At 33.7% G+C, this 21,327-nt stretch overlaps 1 protein-coding gene across 2 annotated transcripts in view; it reads left to right on the forward strand.

Annotated features, from left to right (window-relative positions):
- COL11A1 (collagen type XI alpha 1 chain) overlaps positions 1–21,327 on the forward strand; it is a 211,970-nt gene that overhangs the window by 111,625 nt on the left and 79,018 nt on the right. For both annotated transcript variants that reach the window (XM_061121277.1, XM_061121276.1), the window contains 8 exons: positions 2,155–2,208; positions 3,848–3,955; positions 7,356–7,409; positions 12,331–12,384; positions 12,514–12,558; positions 12,699–12,752; positions 12,868–12,912; positions 15,898–15,951. In XM_061121277.1, coding sequence (XP_060977260.1) covers positions 2,155–2,208; positions 3,848–3,955; positions 7,356–7,409; positions 12,331–12,384; positions 12,514–12,558; positions 12,699–12,752; positions 12,868–12,912; positions 15,898–15,951 — 468 coding nt within the window. The remainder of the gene's footprint in view (positions 1–2,154; positions 2,209–3,847; positions 3,956–7,355; positions 7,410–12,330; positions 12,385–12,513; positions 12,559–12,698; positions 12,753–12,867; positions 12,913–15,897; positions 15,952–21,327) is intronic.

Genomic DNA, 21,327 nt, shown 5'->3' on the forward strand with positions numbered 1-21,327 from the left:
GAGAAGGGAATGGCAACCCACTCCAGTATTCTTGCCTGGAGAATCCATAGACAGAGGAGCCTGGAGGGCCATAATCCATGGGGTCACAAAGCCTCGGACACAACTGAAGCAACTTAGCCTTTAGCGCTTCCGGGTCTAAGTCTCATACATCCTTACTAACCTTGTATCTTCTGGACCTTAGCATACCTTACCAAACTCACACTGAGGCAAGGATGATTCCAAATTTACATTTAATAAATATCTGTTATATATCATGATTTTGAGGGTCAGAATATAGTAGGCATTGAAGAGCTAGAGGTTAATTAGGCATGATTCTTATATCCTGTGGACGGAGAAGCCTGGTAGGCTACAGTCCATGGGATCGCAGTGTCGGACACGACTGAGCGACTTCACTTTCACTTGTTTTTCAGCATTTAGTAGAGAGAAAGAGACCTGTGATTATTCCTCTGTGGCTCAGACAGGATGTTATGTTATATTAACAAATGGTGAGTGTGGCACATAGGACAAAGAGCTTAATTTTAAGAGGGAAAGAATGAGATCATGGAATACTTCATGGCAATGAAAGTGTTAGTCCCTGGGCCCTGTTCTGACTCTTTGTGACCCCACAGACTGTAGCCCACCAGGATCCTCTGACCATGGAATTCTCCAGGCAAGAATCATTGGAGTGAGTTGCCATTCCTTTCTCCAGGGGACCTTCCTGACCCAGGGATCGAAACCAGGTCTCCTGCATTGCAGGCAGATTCTTTCCCACTTCATAGCAGAATCATGAGCTAAATCCTAAAAGATGAGGAAAACCTCACTGGGTAGACAGAGAAGGTAAAAGATTTGCAGATGGGTGTGTATGTGGAAGTGGTTAACCAATGCAAGAATTACAAATGGAAATACAGGTAATTCAGCTTTTCTAAAATTCAGTTCCAATGTGTTGGATGGAAGTAAAAGGGATATTTAAACCAAAGGTAAAACTGTAGAGGTGAACAAAGCCTAGATCATGATGAGAAGGGCGAGGAAGATGGCAGCTTATGGTCATCATTAGCACTTTGGAATCATTGAGTCCAAAAATTGATATGATCAGTTTTGTGTTTTGTAAAGGTCATTTCAACAGCAGGATGTGGAAGTGTAGGTACTAATTTTCCTAGCTTTGTTCTCATACTTGGACTGACATGCCTTTTTCTCAAACTCTGCAAGTCATCTATTCTCCAACTACTAATTAATGTACCAGCTGCTCTGTGAAATCTCCAAGTACCCTTCTCTCCTCACCACCACCACTGCTGGTACCAGCGCAGCACATCATTATCGTCATCCTCATGTCTTTCATCTCTGAACACCCGTTCTACTCCGTCTGAGCCAAAATTAATGCAAATTATTGGTAAAACAAAAACTTCAAATTATGCCACAGTGCTCTGAATAATTGCTCAACTAAAGCTATTGAATAAGTGAATGATTATTCCTTAGGAATTTTTTTCTTGAAATTAAAAGACTGTAAAGTCATTCATGAAGCTGGATATAGGTACAGTAAAAATGTATAGTAAAAATGACTAGAAGTATTTTCATAGTCAAAATTTCTCCTCTCTTTGCTAAAGAATGCCCAGTTTTCAGCATCCCTGGTTTGTGCGTACGTGCCAATTAGCAATCTCTATTTATGCATAAAGGGTAATATTAATTTGCATATTCTTCACCTGAAGAGAGGTTGTAATATAGAGAATAAGTTGAACCAGAAGACATTTATCTGAAGCATAGGAGACAAAATGAATGAGATAAAATTTATAGGTATGTGTCAGCAAATTAAAGATAAAGACTATTTGATCATCCAGGGTTCTTGTAAACCAAAGTTAATATAATTAAACTTTTAGTTCTTTGTTCAAATAACACAGGATACATGTTGTTAAAAAAGAATGATTATTTTCCCCATAAGATAGAGAAGATTTAATGAACACATCTGTGAAAAGTTTTCTAGTAACAGAGTCATTAATTATGGGGAAATGGGAGAATACTGGAAATAAAGGGTTAAAATAGGGAAGAGGAAGTTTCACAACTAAGATTCATATTTCTCAGAACTATTTTTCCTAATTATCAATACTCATAATTTATATAGTCATATTCTAGATTTATCCAAACAATTGATTAAATACTTGTTTTATTATTTGTACTTTTTAGGGTGAAGATGGTTTTCCAGGATTCAAAGGTGACATGGGTCTCAAAGGTGATAGAGTAAGTAAAAAGAAAATCTGCACTAGTACATGCATTTATGGATGTGTATGTGCTTATTCCTATATAGTTAAATACTGCAAACATAGAGTAAATCAAATGTTTATACTACCTGAGACATTTTTCACTTCCATTTTTATCTGAAGATTAGGTGTCTTAATTTCTGTGGAAATAAAATAATATTCGTTATTTTTTGGATGCCATACTAAATATATGTCCCATGGCATATCTACATATGCATAGTTATATATATATATATGTATATACACACAAAATATATATTATATATGGTGTTACTGTTTACATATATTTTATAAATTGATGATCAAATTGCTTTATATAATTAATTAAATAGATTTGTTTTAAATCTTGTTCATATATAATGAGCTATGCTTCCTGGAGACTATATCTGCAACTTTCATGAATTTTCACTTTATAGTTGTCTTGAATTTTTGAGTATCAATATAGTATACTGTTTTTCTGTTAGTGAGTATCTTGAAAACAAAAGTTTGCCACCTAAAGTAAAATAAATGTTTTGTTGGGAAAATTTGTTTTATAACTAGCATAATAGTATCTAACAAACGGAATCAAAAAGGCATGGTATAGAATATTGATTTTCCTAAAATGCATATAAAGCCTGTGTCTAGGATGGGAGCGATAGCATATACATTCTAGAACCTAATACCTTAAATGTGAAAATGAAGTTTAAAGTCAGGTGAGATATTTTTTTTATGTTCCAAACAGTGATTTCCAAAGTTGCTATCATCTGGGAGGAAAAATTATTTTCCCTCCTACCCTGATAAGTTCTCAGACTGGAGCCCTCTAAAATTACAGAATGACACAAGACAGATTAACAAGAGATAAGCAAACAGAAGTTTATCTTGTGTATCGTGATTATACATGGGAACACTAAGTGATGAGTAATTCAAGAATGATTAGAACTTGTGATTGTATATCAATTTAGCAAAGTAACAATAAACTTTGAAGAGGAAAACACTTTGAGTTTCTAGTGCTATAAATTGTGGGGAGGCAGATAAATGGAAACTATGAAGTATATAATGTTATATAAGGGTTAGCTTGCTATATAGATATATTCCTCTGGTGCTTGCTTCTGGCTCCAGACTAGTAAGGCTCTAGTTACCTCTAGTGACTAATTTTTGTCTTTTCTGATAGAGAGGGTAGGAAAAACACCTTTGCAAATTTGTTCCCTCCTTTTAAGCAAGTACGGGGTGGGTAGACCACTTTTTTGGTATCTCATTCTTCTCACTTGCCTTCAGTTCAATATAATCCTTATGCCAAAGCGGCATATTTTGGGGTAGCATATATTGCCAACCTATAGTATCTAATGTTGATTCTTATTTTCTCTCTCTCTTTCTGTGACTCAGTATATTAAAATTAATTTAGTGTGATACAGGGTAGCATAGGACTTATATAGCTTTTCAAATGTCAGACTGTATTGAGCTGTTTATGTATTAATTGAAAGATTAATAAAGTCAAAGACTTTCAGTCCTCTTTGTCATATATAATATGTGAGTAAACAAACCAAGAGTTGAATAATATAACTTTTTGATAGACTATAATTTCTGCCATTCAGTCTCGAAGATATTTTAACTTACAAGAATGCTCTTACTTTGTATATCAGGGAGAAGTTGGTCAAGTAGGTCCAAGAGGAGAGGATGGCCCTGAAGGCCCCAAGGGTCGAGCTGGTCCAACTGGAGACCCTGGTCCTCCTGGTCAAGCAGGAGAGAAGGTGAGTGAGCAACTTTAAATTTACAGGTCCTCTTGTACGTGATGTTTCATTGTCATTTTAGGGTGATTTTAATCACCCATAATATAAATCGAGAGTTTTATCAAATTTCAATTTTTTGAATTTCAATTTCATATCCATATGCTACTTAGGAGTATAATCAGGAGACGAGCACATTCATCCTCTTCTACTCATTTTCTAGTCTCTTCTGCTCCCATTGGCCATGTAGAATCAGCCACTCTGAACACTTCTATATTAAAAGTGCAGAATCTACGTGCGATGAATGAAGGATGAAAGAATCAATGAAAGGTGGCCGACTTATTGTTTCGGAGCAAGTTGAATCACCTTTGGCCCTAAAACCAAAATGTTCTTTTCTCAATCTTTTCACTTAAGCATGTATTTTTACAGGATAAATGTTTCAAAAGATACTGATGTTCAGGCCATACTTTAAGAGGTTTTAATTTTAATCTGGTTTAACTCAGGCATCACCATGTTTTAAAAGTTCCTAGATAATACTAATTTATTGCTTTCACAGCCACTAAGCTATATGCATATGTCAAAAATATTTGTGGCTGTTGCATTTAGATATAATATTAGGCAACATTAAAATTATGCCTTCATAGAATATTTAGTGATATTGTAAACATCTTATAGGGCTTCCCTGGTGGCTCAGACATTAAAGAATCTGCCTACAATGGAGACCATGTACCATCCCTGGGTCAGAAAGATCCCCTGGAGAAGGGAATGGCAACCCACTCCAGTAATGAACCTGAAGTTAAATTAAGAAAAAACTAGAAATATTGATGATAAGTGCTATCCAGTTATGTACACTGAAGGAGAATATAAATACTACTTGTCTCTTGGTGGTATAAATCAAACTATTCCTTTTTTTGTATGTCTAGTCTCCAATTTTTTATATTGAGTATATCATTATTCTATAAATATGAAAATAGCATGCTATATAAGAAAGTTGTTGTCTCTGCCCTTTACCATCCTGTTCCAGAAAAAAAAAAATAGTGATTATATAGGTATTGTGACTAGACAAATAAAAAATCATTTTCTCATGTTATCATGAGTCATTTCTACAGTTTCACACTCCAGTTGCCGTTTGTAAACTGATAAATAATGTCATCATGTTTAAGCAACAAAGGGAAAAGATGGGGTTCAAGGCATAAGGGCTTACAAGATCTGTGAACCTTCTGCTTAAAGTGATCATTTGCCAATAGTTTAAGGATATTCTAGGACCTTCCTCTTTTCTCAACCCCACTGTATCCTGTGTAAGTGGTCCCACAAACTGTTCTGAGGCATTAGAACTTTACCTCCCAATTATTCATCTTTAGCATTTCATCAGTATTTTCTCTTTTATTGAAGTTGCCTATCACTGAACTGAAAATACAAATAATTTTTCTGTCTGGATTTATTTTTAAATGACCCTAAAATGAATGAATTTGCATTCTACTGTAGTAACATAGACTACAAAATTTTTCTGATCACAATTAAGAGAATTTCATTAACCTTGAAATCAGTAGCATAAAACAAGCTGTGACAACTTACTGTGTCCAAGGTGACATCATTATAAGTATGCTTCTTAAGGCTTGTTTGAATATTTTTCATGTGAAGACTGCTTACCTATGCAAAGTTGATCTTGAATCAGACAACTGTTTAGTTCAATATAAGATAGTGAAAGTGAAAGTTGCTCAGTTATGTCTGGCTCTTTGTGACCCCATGGACTATATAGTCCATGGAATTCTCCAGGCCAGAATATTGAAATGGGTAGACTTTCCCTTCTCCAGAGGATCTTTCCAACCCAGGAATCGAACCCAGGACTACTGAATTGTAGGTGGATTCTTTACCAGCTGAGCTATCAGGGGACCCATATCTATAATAACAAGATCATAAACTGTATTCCTAATTTCTTGTCTTGCTTCATCCAGTAAAATATTTATTTTTGTTCATAAAGCCTCCTCATCTTTTAAAGTTTTATAGATAGTAATTTGGACTTGTTTATGTTTTTGTTCTTATTTATTTTGAATGACATAATGATACTATTGGCTAATGTTTAAGATTTTGATAAATATTTTATATATGAAACATATTTCTTAAGATCTTAAGGAAAATGTCTCAGTCAAATTTCACAAACATATATTTTATTCAATCCACTTATTTTAATTTTCTTTCTATCCAAATTTTTAAATTAATACTTTGTTCAGGGGGTCAATTTTGTTAGTTTAGCATTTTAAACCTTTTAGCATATGCTACGGAGAAGGCAATGGCAACCCATTCTAGTACTCTTGCCTGAAAAATCCCAGTCCTGCAGCCCAAGGGGTCGGGAAGAGTCAGGCACGACTGAGCGACTTTACTTTCACTTTTCACTTTCCTGCATTGAAGAAGGAAATGGCAACCCACTCCAGTGTTCTTGCCTGGAGAATCCCAGTGATGGCGGAGCTTGGTGGGCTGCCGTCTATGGCGTCGCACAGAGTCGGACACGACTGAAGTGACAGCAGCAGCAGCAGCGGCATATACTCTACGTCGTTGGACTTTGCTGTAATTTATCATTTGTTTTAGCACTTTCAAACTGAGTCGTAATTTATTGCACTGGAAGAAAATTGCTGCACATTCAAGTTTCCACCTGTAGGAATTAACACTCCACAAAAATTATTTAGCTATGTCTCTCAATATTTGGTATTTATTAACTCCATCTATTCAGATATTTGAATAAAAGAAGAAACTTTGCACAAAAATTAAGTTAAAATTTCTTAATATAGTTATTTAAGCTTTCCTTTAGTAAAAAAAGCTAACTTATGATTGCTTGCTTTCTATTTACAGTGAGAAATTAAATAATTTTTTCAAATAGATTACCTTTAGTTGAAATGGTAAAACCTATATGCAGTTCTAACTACAGCCATTCATTTTAAATAGTATTTAATTTGGATAAAATTTAGGTGATTTCTTACCATATGCTTTCATTCACAAAGTCCTAGAATTATCTTTATTCAGGGCTCTATGTTAGGATTTCCCTGGTAGCCTAGCTGGTAAAGAATCGGCCTGCAATGCAGGAGACCTGGGTTCGATTTCTGGGGTGAGAATCTTCCCTGGAGAAGGGAATGGCTACCCACTCCAGTATTCTGGCCTAGAGAATTCCGTGGACCGTGTAGTCCATGGGGTCACAAAGAGTCAGACGCGACTGAGCGCCTTTCACTTTCACTATGTCCTTAAAGAAGGCACGGTCACTTAAGAGGTTAAGTTATTGAACATCATAGCATTAGTAACATTTTTTTTTCCCTATTCAAATTAAGAAATGTAATGAAAATAAAGAATGGAAAAACTTGCAAATCTTCCTTTCAAGCATGCTAATAGACTGAATTCTATTTTGAAATGATTATTATTATTATTTTAACTTTAGGGGAAACTTGGCGTTCCAGGATTACCAGGATATCCAGGAAGACAAGGTCCAAAGGTAAAACAATTAGCTTGATTTTTATAGCTTGTTTATTAGCATTTTGTCGATACACTTAACATTAATCATCCATGGTTACATTTCAGTTTGTAATGTAGTAATGATGAATCCTTAAAATATAATCTTACAAGAGAAAGTCAGATGCTTTTATGGGCACCGGGATTGCAGAGTTCAGAGAGCTTAAGTGATTTGGGACTGGAGTATTAGAGACAGAGGAAGTCATAGCCACTTCCTTGTAATTGGAATAAGGTCTATTTCAAGGCCGCATAGTAATAGATCTAGAAGTTTTAAGTAGATGACCAGTGATGGATAATAGCTTTTGATTTCCTGTCTAGTTCCCTAAAGGTTTCAATTACCATTTGATATTGTTTTTAGAGAAAGAATGGCTCTTCTTTCACCCTCTTTATTTTCCCTCATTTCCACAGAATCCGTTTCCTAGGGCTACTGTAACAAATCACCATAAACTTGGTGATTTAAACAATGGAAATTGACTTTCTTACACTTCTGAAGGCCAGAAGTCTAAAACTGAGGTGTTAGCGAGCCCATACTCCTTCCAAAAGCCCTGTGGGAGAATCTGTCCTGTCCTCTTCCATCTTCCTGTGGCCCTAGGCATTTTTTGGCTTGTGTGCAATCTCCAACCCCATCTTCACATGACCTTTTTATCTGTGTCCTTATCTTCTCTTCTTCTTATAAAACACTTGTCATTAGATATAAAGACCACCTGGATAATTCAGGATGATCTAATTTCAAGATCCTGAACTTAATTACATCTACGAAGACCCCTTTTCTCCAAATAAAGTAATATTCACAAATTCCAGAATATTTGGATGTTTGATGTGTCTTTTGGGGGAGCACTACTCAAGTCATGCACTTTATGCACTGAGATTCTATTTTTGATGTGAAATATACATATTTTAAGCAAAGAAGTGTTTTAAAAATACGTTTTACCTTGCACTAGTTTTCCTCGAGCTCATTATAGAACTTCGTTAAGGATTCTTTTGATTGATTGACTAGTTACATCAAATGGCTAAATGATTTCATATATAAATTTTGCTTATTAATATAAAGGTAGTTACATGCACATGAGATTATCTATCTATATCTATCTATCTACTACCTATCTCTATGTTTGTCATCTACCTATCCCTGTTTGATTCGTTAATGTTTGACAGGTTTATAATATAAGGATACATCCTGGCTGGGTGTGGTAATACCCAAATATATATTTACTAATGTTTCACAGATAATCAATGGGAGACAAAAATATCCTACCTCCTGACAAATGTGAATTTCATGCACTTGTGACTCATCATCATGTGATAACAGCATTTTAGGCTTGCCATACAGTTTTGCCCTATTCACTGGCTTTCCAAAATTTTTCCTTATATTCTAGGAGGTAATGGAACCCTTCTAAAGAAAGATGCATTTAATTTATGATTTAAAAAATAATACGAGCATTAATTAGTAATTTTTACCTTTTAAATATTGTCTCTAATACCTTATTCTGTTACCTAGTTATCTTCCTTTTGGATATCAAGCATTTTCACAGGTGCTTTAAGTAAAAGAAGGTATTTACTTTATAAAATACAACTTTAAACTATTCTTAACTTATTGGGTAAATTTTTTATCTAAATTGAATTGTAATTGTGGTTGTGTTTTGATTTAAAGACAGAAATCTGTTTTTACGTTTACATGAATGAGTATAGTTTTCTATTAAATGTTTATTTGACATTCTTATATTTTTCTGTTTTCCCTAAGTCAATACTGTGTTCAATAAACATTCAGTTCTTTTTAGTAACAAAATGGACCAGAATGACTAGAGAGAAAAGCTTCTTCCTCGAGGAATCAAACATTGCATTTTTACCTTTTAACGTAAATGTCTGAAATTTTGGTCTTTGTCTTTTACTTTTCTTCATAACTTTTTTCTATGATCAAAACCTTTTATGTTTCTCATTTCTTAAACAAAAAATGATGGATACATCAAAAATCAAAGATAGGGTCACATTCCTTTCCTATGTGGAAGCCAGTGAATTTTGAATAGGCTTAAGTCTTTATTATACTAAATATGGAACTAGACTACTAACCCCTTTCAAGCAATATAAGGACTATAATTGGGCTTCCCTGGTGACTCAGATGGTAAAGAATCTGCCTGCAATGCGGGAGACCTGGGTTTGGTCCCTGGGTTGGGAAGATCCCCTGGAGAAGGGAACAACTACCCACTCCAGTATACTGGCCAAGAGAATTACAAGGACAGAGGAGCCTGGCAGACTACAGTCCATGGGGTTGCAGAGTCAGACACGACTGAGCGACTTTCCCTTTCACTGAAACTCGGCTGCTAATCCCTTTCAAGCAATATAAGGACTATAATTAGGCAATATAATTTATGTAAAATCTTACTAGACATGTAAGCCATAATGGATTTTTAAAAGATGTACCATTAAATGTGTATAAAATGATAGCTATTTCAAAAAGTAAAATCGTTTTTCAGATAGAATTCATTTATATTTAAAAGAGCATTTAAACTAATTTTGAAAGTTTTATTCACCAAAAGAGCTGATTTTGCTATTAACCGTTGACTTTTTGGCCTTTTGTTGGCTGTTTACTTTTTCCACTTAAAAGCAGATGTCTTTTCTTGGAAATTGTATGTTTTGGTGATAATTTTTATGTGGGCAAAAGAGAAGGATATGCCCATATGTTACAAATTGTTTAGTTGGTGGATTAGACATTTTTGTCTATTTCCCATAAATTTCTTAGAGCAGAAACTATGTAAGAAAATAAATTTATTAAACATGAAATCGATGCATAAGAGCCATTTGTTTGAATGAAGTCTCTATAAATGTATTTCTCTTCTACTCAGGACAGATGAATATTTGTCCTTAAATTGAATTTGATAGAAATGAATTACTTCCATATTGAATTATACTCACTTGTCAATGTCCTAGAGTATTCACATAGTAATACTCTATCAGATATAGCTACATGATTCTCTGTAGAGATAGAGAAAAGGCTTTGAAAGCCTTTCAAAAATGTAATTTGCAGAAATTTTCCCCATCATGTGAGCATTACATCTTCTAACAATTGTCCTCAGGTTGATCACATAGTGGTCTCTATAAATGAATTATAATATGTTGCTAAATGGGTCCTAATGGGAAACAGCCGTTCTTACTAAGCTTTGTCCATCAAATGCCATAAGGCTTCACATACAAATTTCCTGATTTGTTGAGGAAATATAAATTGATAACACTCTTTTTGTATATATCACCTGGAAAAATTGTTAAAAATGCAAATTCCTGGACCCTATTGCCTGCAGTAGGATTTGACAGTCCCTTCTTTCAGCAGTCACTCTAGACTATTCTGATACAGAAGAGCCCTTTTTCACTGAGAGAAATATTACTTTAGGTTAGTTCAGTCCAAATGAGTGTGCACTGAAATAGAAAACAAGTTTATTGTTACCAAAGGGAGAGAATTGGGGGAAACAAACAAATTAGGAGTTTGGGATTAAGAGATACACACTACTGTATATAAAATATATAAACAACAAGAACCTACTATATAGCACAGGGAACTATATTAAATATCTTGTAATAACTTTTAATGGAAAATAATCTGAGTGAAGAATATATATTTTGTGTGTGTGTGTGTATAACTGATTAACTTTACTGTACACCTGAATCTAATAGAAGAAGGAAGAAAAACAAAACCCAAAGATGTATTCAAGTCAAAGAAGGCTTTGTTTCACCTTCATTGATGCATGGGAAAGTGTGTAAAATTTGCATGTCTACTATTCTTTGCTAGACATTTTACACATTTTTGCATTTAATCTATACACTGTTCTGAATAAGAAAAGTGAGTGTTTGGAAGCTCCCTCCCCCACCCACCACTCCGAGGGTCTCATAGTTATATTAGTAAGTCGAAGAGCAATAATTGAATCCTAATCTGCTCTATTTCATGATACAATAATGAGGCAAACCAATCACAGTCATATTCGAAGGAATCTCTTAGATGAAAATCTGGACATATGTACCAGGTGAAATGTAATTATATTCCATTTGTAAAAACTAACTGTGGATTAAATTACATAGTGCTTTTATAGGGCTTATTACATCTTTAAATAATCCTCATTTGATGTTATCTATTATTACCATTTTTATACTTTGCCTTCCTTCAGTTCTATATCCTACAAGTGTCAAAGTACCTATAAGATGCAGATGATCTTATTTTACTGAAGAAAAAGCTATGCTCAAAGCGGATAAGTGATGTACTCAATTTTCTTAACGTGATTGCATGACAAACATAAGTCTGAAATTCATGTGTTTGGAATCCCCATAAGAGACTTTAATTCTGGACAGTCTGACTTAGACTCTCAGCTGCATCTAACCACATTTAAACATCAGCAGAAAAAGGGGAAGATTTTTAATCTTTATGATTTTATCCAGTTCCAAAGGTACAAAATACTCAACTAAAAAGTGATAAGTATACTGGAAGAATACAATAATGTTAATTCAGAAAAGCATTTTATAAAATTCCTATTTTACTATTTGATTATTCATGCTTGTGAAAAACAAAATTTTTCTTCACAGGTGAAGCAAATATGTGGAATTATAAGTCAAAATTTATTTTATATGAAATGTCCTTTAATTTTTATTTTTTAATATGAGAAATTATATATTTGATTAATTCATTTCCTTAAAGTTGAAAACTAAGATGTGTTATCAATTCATGTTTTCAGTGCTTCCAGGATTTCAGGTGTCACTGTAAGTTCATTTTTCGGTACATGAATGAAGGTTGTATGGTATCTTAAAGTTATATTTTTGATTTGAATGCTACCCACTTGTGAGAACCACTATATTTCAAAAGACTCTCAGTTTGTGGCTAAAATGTTAATTAATATACTTAATGTTAACTATTTTTATTTTTGTAGGGTTCCACTGGATTTCCTGGGTTTCCAGGTGCCAATGGAGAGAAAGGTGCCCGGGTATGATATACAAGTATACTGTTCTGGACTAATATAAATGTTCTTGCATAGGAACCTATCTCTCAGACCCAGACTCACAATTCATTGTGATATACTGTGTACTGAAGCTGTTTGAACTGTTGTTGACAGGGCGTAGCTGGCAAACCAGGTCCTCGGGGTCAGCGTGGTCCAACGGTAAGGGCCTTGATTTAAAATGGTGATTTTCATTTTGGATTTAACTTTCCAAAATAATTTGCTTCAAAAAAGAAAACTGATCCTGTGCCATTTTGATCTAATTGGAGCTAGATCAATTTCATCTTTGCTCTTACATGCAGGGACCTCGAGGTTCAAGAGGAGCAAGAGGTCCCACTGGGAAACCAGGTCCAAAGGTACCGTCAGAACTTGTTCCATTTGGGCTTGTCTGTAGGTTCCTCTTCCAGAGGACAGCTGTTACCAGAAGGAGTCAAAACTAATTTTTTTCTGTTTTTGTGTTGTTTTTCCCAGGGCACTTCAGGTGGTGATGGCCCTCCTGGCCCTCCTGGTGAAAGAGTAAGTATAATAGTTACATCATATAAATGTTGATATTTCACAAGTGTTTAAATTTCTGGGAAAAGTTACATGTGCTTGCAAATACATGTATGCAGTCATCCGCAAAACTTCAGAGTTTAAAAGTTCCTATTCTCTAATATGTGTATGCGTGCTAGGTCGTGTCGGTCATGTCTGACTCTTTGAGACCCTATGGACTGTAGCCCACCAGGCTCCTCTGTCCATGGGGTTCTCCAGGCAAGAATACTGGAGTGGTTTGCCATGTCTTTCTCTAGGAGATTTTCTTGACCCAGGGATCGAATTCGTGTCTCCTGAGTCTCCTACATTGGCAGCTAGGTTCCTTACTACTAGCACCATGTGGGAAGCCCATTCTTTAATTTACTTTCCTAAAAAAATCTTCATCGATTATGTGCTACTAATTTTGTTATAGAAGTGAGAGAAATTATATGTGTAACTGGCCTATGATATCAGCTCTTAAACTCAAACCAAAATCTTGTTTTTCTTTTAAAAATGTATATGACACCTATGCCTTCTCCTCCCCTCCTCTTGCTTTCCACACTGATACTTTGTTCCTGGAGCTGGCAGTAGCATTATGCTGGTAACATGCAAGCTTCCAGTAGCCATTAAGTCACAATCGATACACATTCAAATCAAGATAAAACATCTATTCCAGTAAATAGGAAAACTATTTAGTAAATTGATTTTTCAATTGGTATATAATAAAGCTAAATATACATGAGTAAGCACACCCTTTGTTTGTTTGGCAAACTATAGCATTTTTGTAGCCAGATTTTAAAAGCTATCCTCTTGAAAGAATTTTAAATATTCCACATTACTATCAAAGAAATTAGGCTGATAACCTAATATTCTATAATTTTAAGTATACATTTTATATTATAAAATATAAAATTTATATTACACATTTATATTATAAAATTATACATTTTATATTATTGAAATTTATAATAGGTGTTTCACAAAAAGTAAAGCAGAAATACCCCCTGATGTATAACTTAAAACTGAGAATAGGTCATTTTAAAAAAATAAACAATATTTGTGACAGAAATGTCAGTGTATACGACCCAAGAATAAACGTTAAATTACAGTTGTTTCAGGGCTTTGGGTCAAGTTTAATTAAATTTCTATTAAATATTTCTCACTGTTGATGAGCTACTTCCAAATTAAGTTCATCCTGTACATTTTGACTTCATAAATGATATATACATTTTAAATATTTTGTAGCAGTCATCTTAATAGGAATATACAGTTAAATTAATTAAAATGGCTGAATCATTAACTGGAATAGAACCAGTAGAACCATTTAACAAATTGTAGCATAACTAAGAGTTTTGTCTTTAAAGCACAAACTATTATATTTACATATTTTATTATACATTCCAAAATTTCAATATCAGCTATAAATTTTCATGATTTTATTTTGGAACACAGCTGTGTAACCCAAGAACATGATCACTTGTGATTGTGAAGACAGTTTGAGAATGAGAAAGTAAATTTTGAGGATCAAAGTACAGTTGGTGTTAGTTGCTCTGTTGTGTCTTACTCTTTGTGACCCCACGGACTGTAGCCTGCCATGCTCCTCTGTTTGTGGGATTCTCCAGGCAAGAATACTGGAGTGGGTTGCCATTCCCTTCTCCAGGGTATTTTCCTGACCAAGGAATTGAACCTGGGTCTCCCACATTGCAGGCAGATTCTTACTGTCTGAGCTGCCAGGGAAGCTCAAAGTAAAGGTTGATTATAAAAAACAAAAATTTTTTTAAGTATGCTCGAAACTATTTCCAAGAAACATTTATACATATTTTAAATATACAAAATGTATTTCTTGTGTTCTGTGTAGTTGATCAGATATTTTCTCTATAATATACCATTTTCTCAAATAATTTTAAGTATCATGAACTATTTGTTATGTCTTAGGCACACAGTTGAAGAACAATAAAACTAATACCACAGAAACATTCTCTTCTGTCTATATGACTTGGGAAGTTCAGGGAGAGAGTTTTGTAGTACCTTTGAATTAAAAATGAAAAATACCTATATTTATCCGTTTTAATGACCTTCTTTAACAATATATTTATGTATATATATGTATATATATAGCAGTATATGTACAAATAATACATATTCTACATGTTTATATACATATATATGTATATACACCCATTAGGATATTCTACAAGTTAAATATGATCCCTCATACTCATGATTTGCAGAGCATGAATGCCTACCATTAAGGACTTAGTTAATATAGCTTTTACTTGGGTCTAAAATGATAAATTTTAGAAAAAATAAGACAATAAAAACAAAAAATGAGCACACTGAAATAAATTGAATTTTGCATAAACAATGGATAATTTGTGGCGTAAGTCTTTCTTTTTCAATATTTGGGACATAGTAAAGTTGTTTTCATTTTATCTACAAAAGAAGCTTGTACATGAATAAAGTGAGATAGCAATATCCTTAAAAACAAATACATTTTAAATATAAAGATTAGTTAAAGGTATCCTCTATGGTCTTTTTGAGATAGTCACTTATTTATTTTTTTTCTTTTAATTTTGTATGACTGTAGAGTCAAAATATGTATAGAGTCAATTTTAAAAATAATTTGGGGGAGTCTATTGAAGTATCTTCCATTCACAGATGTTTTTAGCTAATATTGAAAGTAGATTATGTACAGGGTTTCCTGATACATCCATGTTCTATTTACTTTTAATATGAATTCTAAATATTTGCAGTGTTCTTAAGCTAAGACCACTGATGTGATGTGCAGTTTTGAGTACTGAATTATTGGAAAATCATCCATTTTGCTTATAGATTAGCACAGATTATCTCATTGTATTTCCCATAGTTCTGCCATTATGGTAAACAAGCTGTAGTCTGTATTGTTCTTTATCTGTAGAAATAAACTTCAGAGTGTAAAGATGTTCCTTTGAAGGTTTATTCTTAAATTTCCCTACTGCTTTTTCTTTTCAGGGTCCTCAAGGACCTCAAGGTCCAGTTGGATTCCCTGGACCAAAAGGCCCTCCAGTAAGTGCCATAGTTTTTCTTTCTCTTTCTTCACTTGATAGTGTTTTTAAATTTTGCAAGTCATAGCTTACATATGAAATATATTTGAATACAAATATTGATACAAATTCCTATAAAAACAAAACATGTGTGTACGTGCCAAGTCACTTCAGTTGTGTCCAACTCTGTGCCACCCTATGGACTGCAGCCTGCCAGGCTCCTCTGTCCATGGAATTCTTCAGGCAAGAATATTGGAGTGGGTTACCATGCCCTCCTTCAGGAGATCTTCCCAACTCAAGGGTTGATCCTGTATTTCCTGCCCTCCTGCATTGCAAAAGGACCCTTTACCACTCAGCCACCAGGGAAGCCCATAAGACAAAATGGTGATTAATGCCACAGTATGTATTTTCAGCTTATGAAGTTTATCAAACATTTCGGAATATAATTTAGATATATCTGATTAAACATCCCTTCAAAGTATATCAAAACTAGAACAACATGAATATTATTCTCTCAACTACTCTTCTACTGCAATGAGTATTATTGATGGCATTAAAAATCATTACTGAATCTTAAATATTCGGTCTATTAATTTCTTTTAATTTTTATTATCCAATGCACCCTTCTTCAAAATCATCCTCCAACCCTCTGATATTACTTATATCACATTAAGATCTATTATTTGTATTTACTATTTTTGCCTTTATAATGCATTTTTTTAAGAAAATGTAATGATAACCCTTCTTGAATCATTCCCTTGTTATAAAATTTATTTAGAACCACAGTCTTTAGACTATCCTTGTCAGATATTTTCACAAAGTTAATTGAAATCTTTTCTTTTCACACAAATATTTTTGGGAATATAGGCCATGCCTAGTACTCAGTTGCTTTTTTCTCTCCTTTTTCGACAACCTATTCAATTTATTTATAAGAGCTAGTATCAACTTACTGCCTTAGTCCATTCTGGCTGCTATAACAAAGAAAACATGATTGTCTAGTGTATAAACAACAGAATCTATTTCTTAGAGTTCTGAAGGCTGTAAGTCAGAGATCAGAGCCCCAGAATGGTGAGGTGGGGACCCTTTTTCAGGTAGCAGACTTTTCATTTTCTGTTCTCTGGAGCCACTTTTATAAGTCAATCATTCCATTCTTGAGGGTTCCATGAAGATAACATAAGCACCACCCAAAGGTACCACCTGCTAATAACATCACGTTTGAGCATTATGCTTTCAACATATGAATTTCAAAGGAACACAACCTTTCAAACCACAGCACCCACCTGTCAAAGGAAATTGTTCTCACAGGGTGGCCCATGGACAAGAAGGTCAGCAGGACTTTGTTAGAAATGCAGTGTCCTGTTTCCACCTTACTCCTCTAATTGGAGCTCAAGGATAGGGGCCCAGTCTGTGTCTTAATGAGCTCTCTGGGTAGTTCTGATACATGCTAATGTTTGTGAACCACTGTTCTAGTCCAGAGTAGACAATGCTATTCAAACTTTAATGTACACGTAGATCATGTTGGTATTTTGTTAAAAATGTAGGTTTTGATTCAGTATGTCTGGGGTAGGTCTTGAGACTTAATATTACTGGCAAATGTCCAGATGATGCCAATGCCAGTGGTCAATGGGCCTTACTTTCAATAGTGAATTCAAAAATAGTTTGAGATTAAGACCAATATAGTTTGAATATGAATATGACCTACTCTGTAGGAAACTAAGTACAGTTAAAATTTTCAGTCAATGATTTGAGAACAAAATTTTTTCAGTGCAGTAATACAAATAGCTAATTCCTTGTAAATAATTACTGACAGTTTTACTCATATCCTGGATATTTTCATTTAGAGACATATTGGTAAGATTTTTGGCTGCATGTTTTAAACTGATTTGGAACTGAATCTTTTTTTACAAACTACTACAACATGCATCCATGTTTTTGGATGCTAACATTTCAAAAATTGTACATCCTAATTTTCTAATTTCTAGTAATTATGTATCTAATATAAATAATTATAGTTTACCAAATATAGTTCAATAACAATCTTGCATAAAAGAACAATACTAATTTAAGATGTTTAAAACCTAAATAAATGTTACAAATGAGTACATTCTACTTTTAAACATGTTGAAAATCATTTATGAATAAATAAAATGTTCTCCAGTATTTTTATTGAGTTTGAATAACTCCCTCTTTCCTTGATTACTTTCAAATGTGACTTTAGCTCACATATTTGAAAATGGATTATTTACTGTAAAATACTGATTTAAGTGTTAAATATTATTTTTATCAGTAAGAATCTTGATATTACTGCAAACATATCAAAAAAGGCTATTTATATTATAATGTTATAAAAGGATTAACACAAATACCTATTATTAAACAAAGGATAATTAGATACTACCTGCATGTAATGTTGTTTACTGTTTCAGTTTTGTTCCAAATGCAATATCAAGTGATGCAAAGCTGCATATATAGAGAAATGAAAATACTGTTGCAAAATTGTGCACATAAGAGTCCTTCATAAGTATTTTGAAGTCATGCTCATAGATTGTTGTTTAGCAACATAAAATCCAGTGATATGTATAACTTCCACATTATCATGCCATTTATATTTGAACAAACTATTAAGAAGTTTCCCTCATGTAGTATAATTTTATTGTTATAGAATGCCATTTTCCCTCAGATTTTTTCAGTCCATTCTCTCATATATCTTTCAAGTTTTGAGTCATTGATCATGCATGCATTTTGTCTCTTAAGTATTAGGAGTGTAATAAATGCCTATACTTGAGAAGCACGCAGTCTAGTTGAGAGACATGACACTGTTAAGGAACATTGCTTTCACTGCTAAACAAAATGATTTTTATACTCTATTTCTCTGACAAATGAAACATTCGAGTGTGAAATAAAGTACCTATCATTTGTTCTGGTATGCAGTTTTATAACATATAGGAAAGAACTGTCTTCATTTCTTTGATATTTAGAAGGAAGAATTCAGATAGAAGGATTGAACTAAGCTCCTCTTCCTTTAAATTAAATGATTCATTTTCGTTATAATTAGGAAATGTATATATATTATATATGTATGTATAAACAAATGAAATATATATATATGTATATGTATACTCACACAGATCCATATGGGGTACTTGGAATATTCATGTTTAGAGTCTGTTTATCTCAAGCCAATGTCAGCATATAGTTACCTCATGTAAAAAAAGGTTAACTCTGGTGATTAATAAGATTTATAACATGACTACTATAAGATACCTTCTATTTATAGAGAAATCAAGACAGTACCAATGTGAAGTGAAAAAATCTTAACATTTATTTCTAAGTATCTTTACACAGATTACTTTGCTATATACACACAACCCCCACTTAGATGAATTTGTTTTCACTGCCATTCTCCAATGACATCAAATGTCCATCTATTTTGATCAATAATATTATTATTTTTAAATTAATTCCATGAAATTATTTGGTCATTATATTTATTTTTTTGGATAGTAGTATGGAGTCAATAAAATTGTTTAGGATTTATCACTTAATATTAAGAATGCATACTTAAATCAAGAAAATGATGATATGAATTTTTTATATAGTCTATTAAACACTGCTCCCATAAAATATCCAGGAAAGCCATTAAAAATCATGTTACATTCATCTCAGATGATGTTATTTAGATCTAAGGTCACTATTTTAAAGAGTTGGACTATCTTGCAATAAAAGTATTATCTATATTTTTTCACACCAGCAAATATAATGAGATATTTAACTTTTATATATACAAATGTTAAACAAATATGAATAGCTTGTGTGTTTTTGCATGCTCGGTCATGTCCAAGCTTTGTGACCCTATGGACTGTAGCCTGCCAGGCTCCTGTGTCCATGGGATTCTCCAGGAGAGAACACTGGAGTGGCTCTTCTGGACCTAGGGATTGAACTCCTGTCCCCTGTATCTCCCGCCTTGCGGGTGGATTCTTTACTGCTGAGTGACCAGGGAAGCCCTATAAATAGCTTATACTGATTGCAAAACTCATCATTTGAGATGCATTTTAGCACGGTGGAACAAAGTGTCTGATTCATGTTTATTATCCTTTAGCAGTCACCCTGTAATTTTACTTAAAAGTTTTACTACTAACCCCAATTGATGGCACATTTATTCCCATATGTATCAAAATAGTGATGAAGCATAGGATTTGTTTTTATTTACTATTTTGAAATACTGAACCTAAATGAGATCCAGTAACAATCAATTACTTATTTATGTGTTTCACCTCCAAACTGAGAACTGTATCTCATATTATGATTACCTAGTGCCTAACACATAAGTATGTAGTATATGTTTTTGAAAGAAAGAATGGGTCTGTGATGCCCAAGAATATTTGGGAGACATTCCAGTTTTGGTCTTTGGGGCAGATGGCAATAGAATCACTGAGATGGTCTTGGAAAATCCGAGCAAATCACTGAGCAAGCAATGATCTTGTGAAATATCATACAGGCTTTAATGAGAGCTGGTAATTGAACCAATGTATCAATAAAGAGGAGATCAGGGAGAGAGCTGGTACTAGTCGCCATCAGGAAGCCTTTCCCCAAGATGTTACAACCAACTTAGAAAAAGTCTTATTCCAGTGGAAGAAAGCTGTCTGTGAAAATGATATTATTTGGAAATACTTTTTTTCAAACTTCATATACAAAGAATTGATACTTGAATATAGATTTTTGTAAATAGTGTATTTTTAATACATGAGTAGATTTATTCAAATAATTAAACTGTGAGAGGAATACCTGTTATCGTTAAACATGTTGTCATTGAAGTGATCATTTCCTTCATTTAACCAGACCTTCTCACCTAAGAACATCTCTGCCTATACCTATTATACATATTTTGAAATTTGAACTTGATGCTTAATGGTTTCTGTGTAGGATGAGTCATCCACAATGCAGTCTAAAGAAGCCATCTATTTCTACTAAGTATCTAAACAACCCTCTTAGGGTTGTTGTTTACCTTAAATACTTAGTTGATGAGCCTCATTTATTTTTTCAGCCATGACAAAGACAGCATCCTTTACCTAAAGTGATAGCACAGTGGACGTGCTCTCCAGTGTTTAAGAAACATTATGCTTCCAAGAGGGTATTTAAGAAAAGCTACTGGGAAAAATTGGTCCTGGTGACTTCTAAAATTGAGTGTCGCTCTTGTTTTATTTACCCGAAGCAACTGAGAAGTAAAATGCTGTTTGTAAGAGTTTTTCTTTCTTTCACTTCTTGTCAGTTAGAAGCTCAGACCACCACTAGAGGACACCATCTATCTCTATTATCCAAGTCTTGATGCACAGGAAATTGAATTAAAAATATTCACCAAATAACAACAAAAATAAGGGAAAATATTCATTTGTCAAGC

Source organism: Dama dama, chromosome 20, assembly GCF_033118175.1.
Source record: "Dama dama isolate Ldn47 chromosome 20, ASM3311817v1, whole genome shotgun sequence".
Taxonomy (NCBI): Eukaryota; Metazoa; Chordata; class Mammalia; order Artiodactyla; family Cervidae; genus Dama; species Dama dama.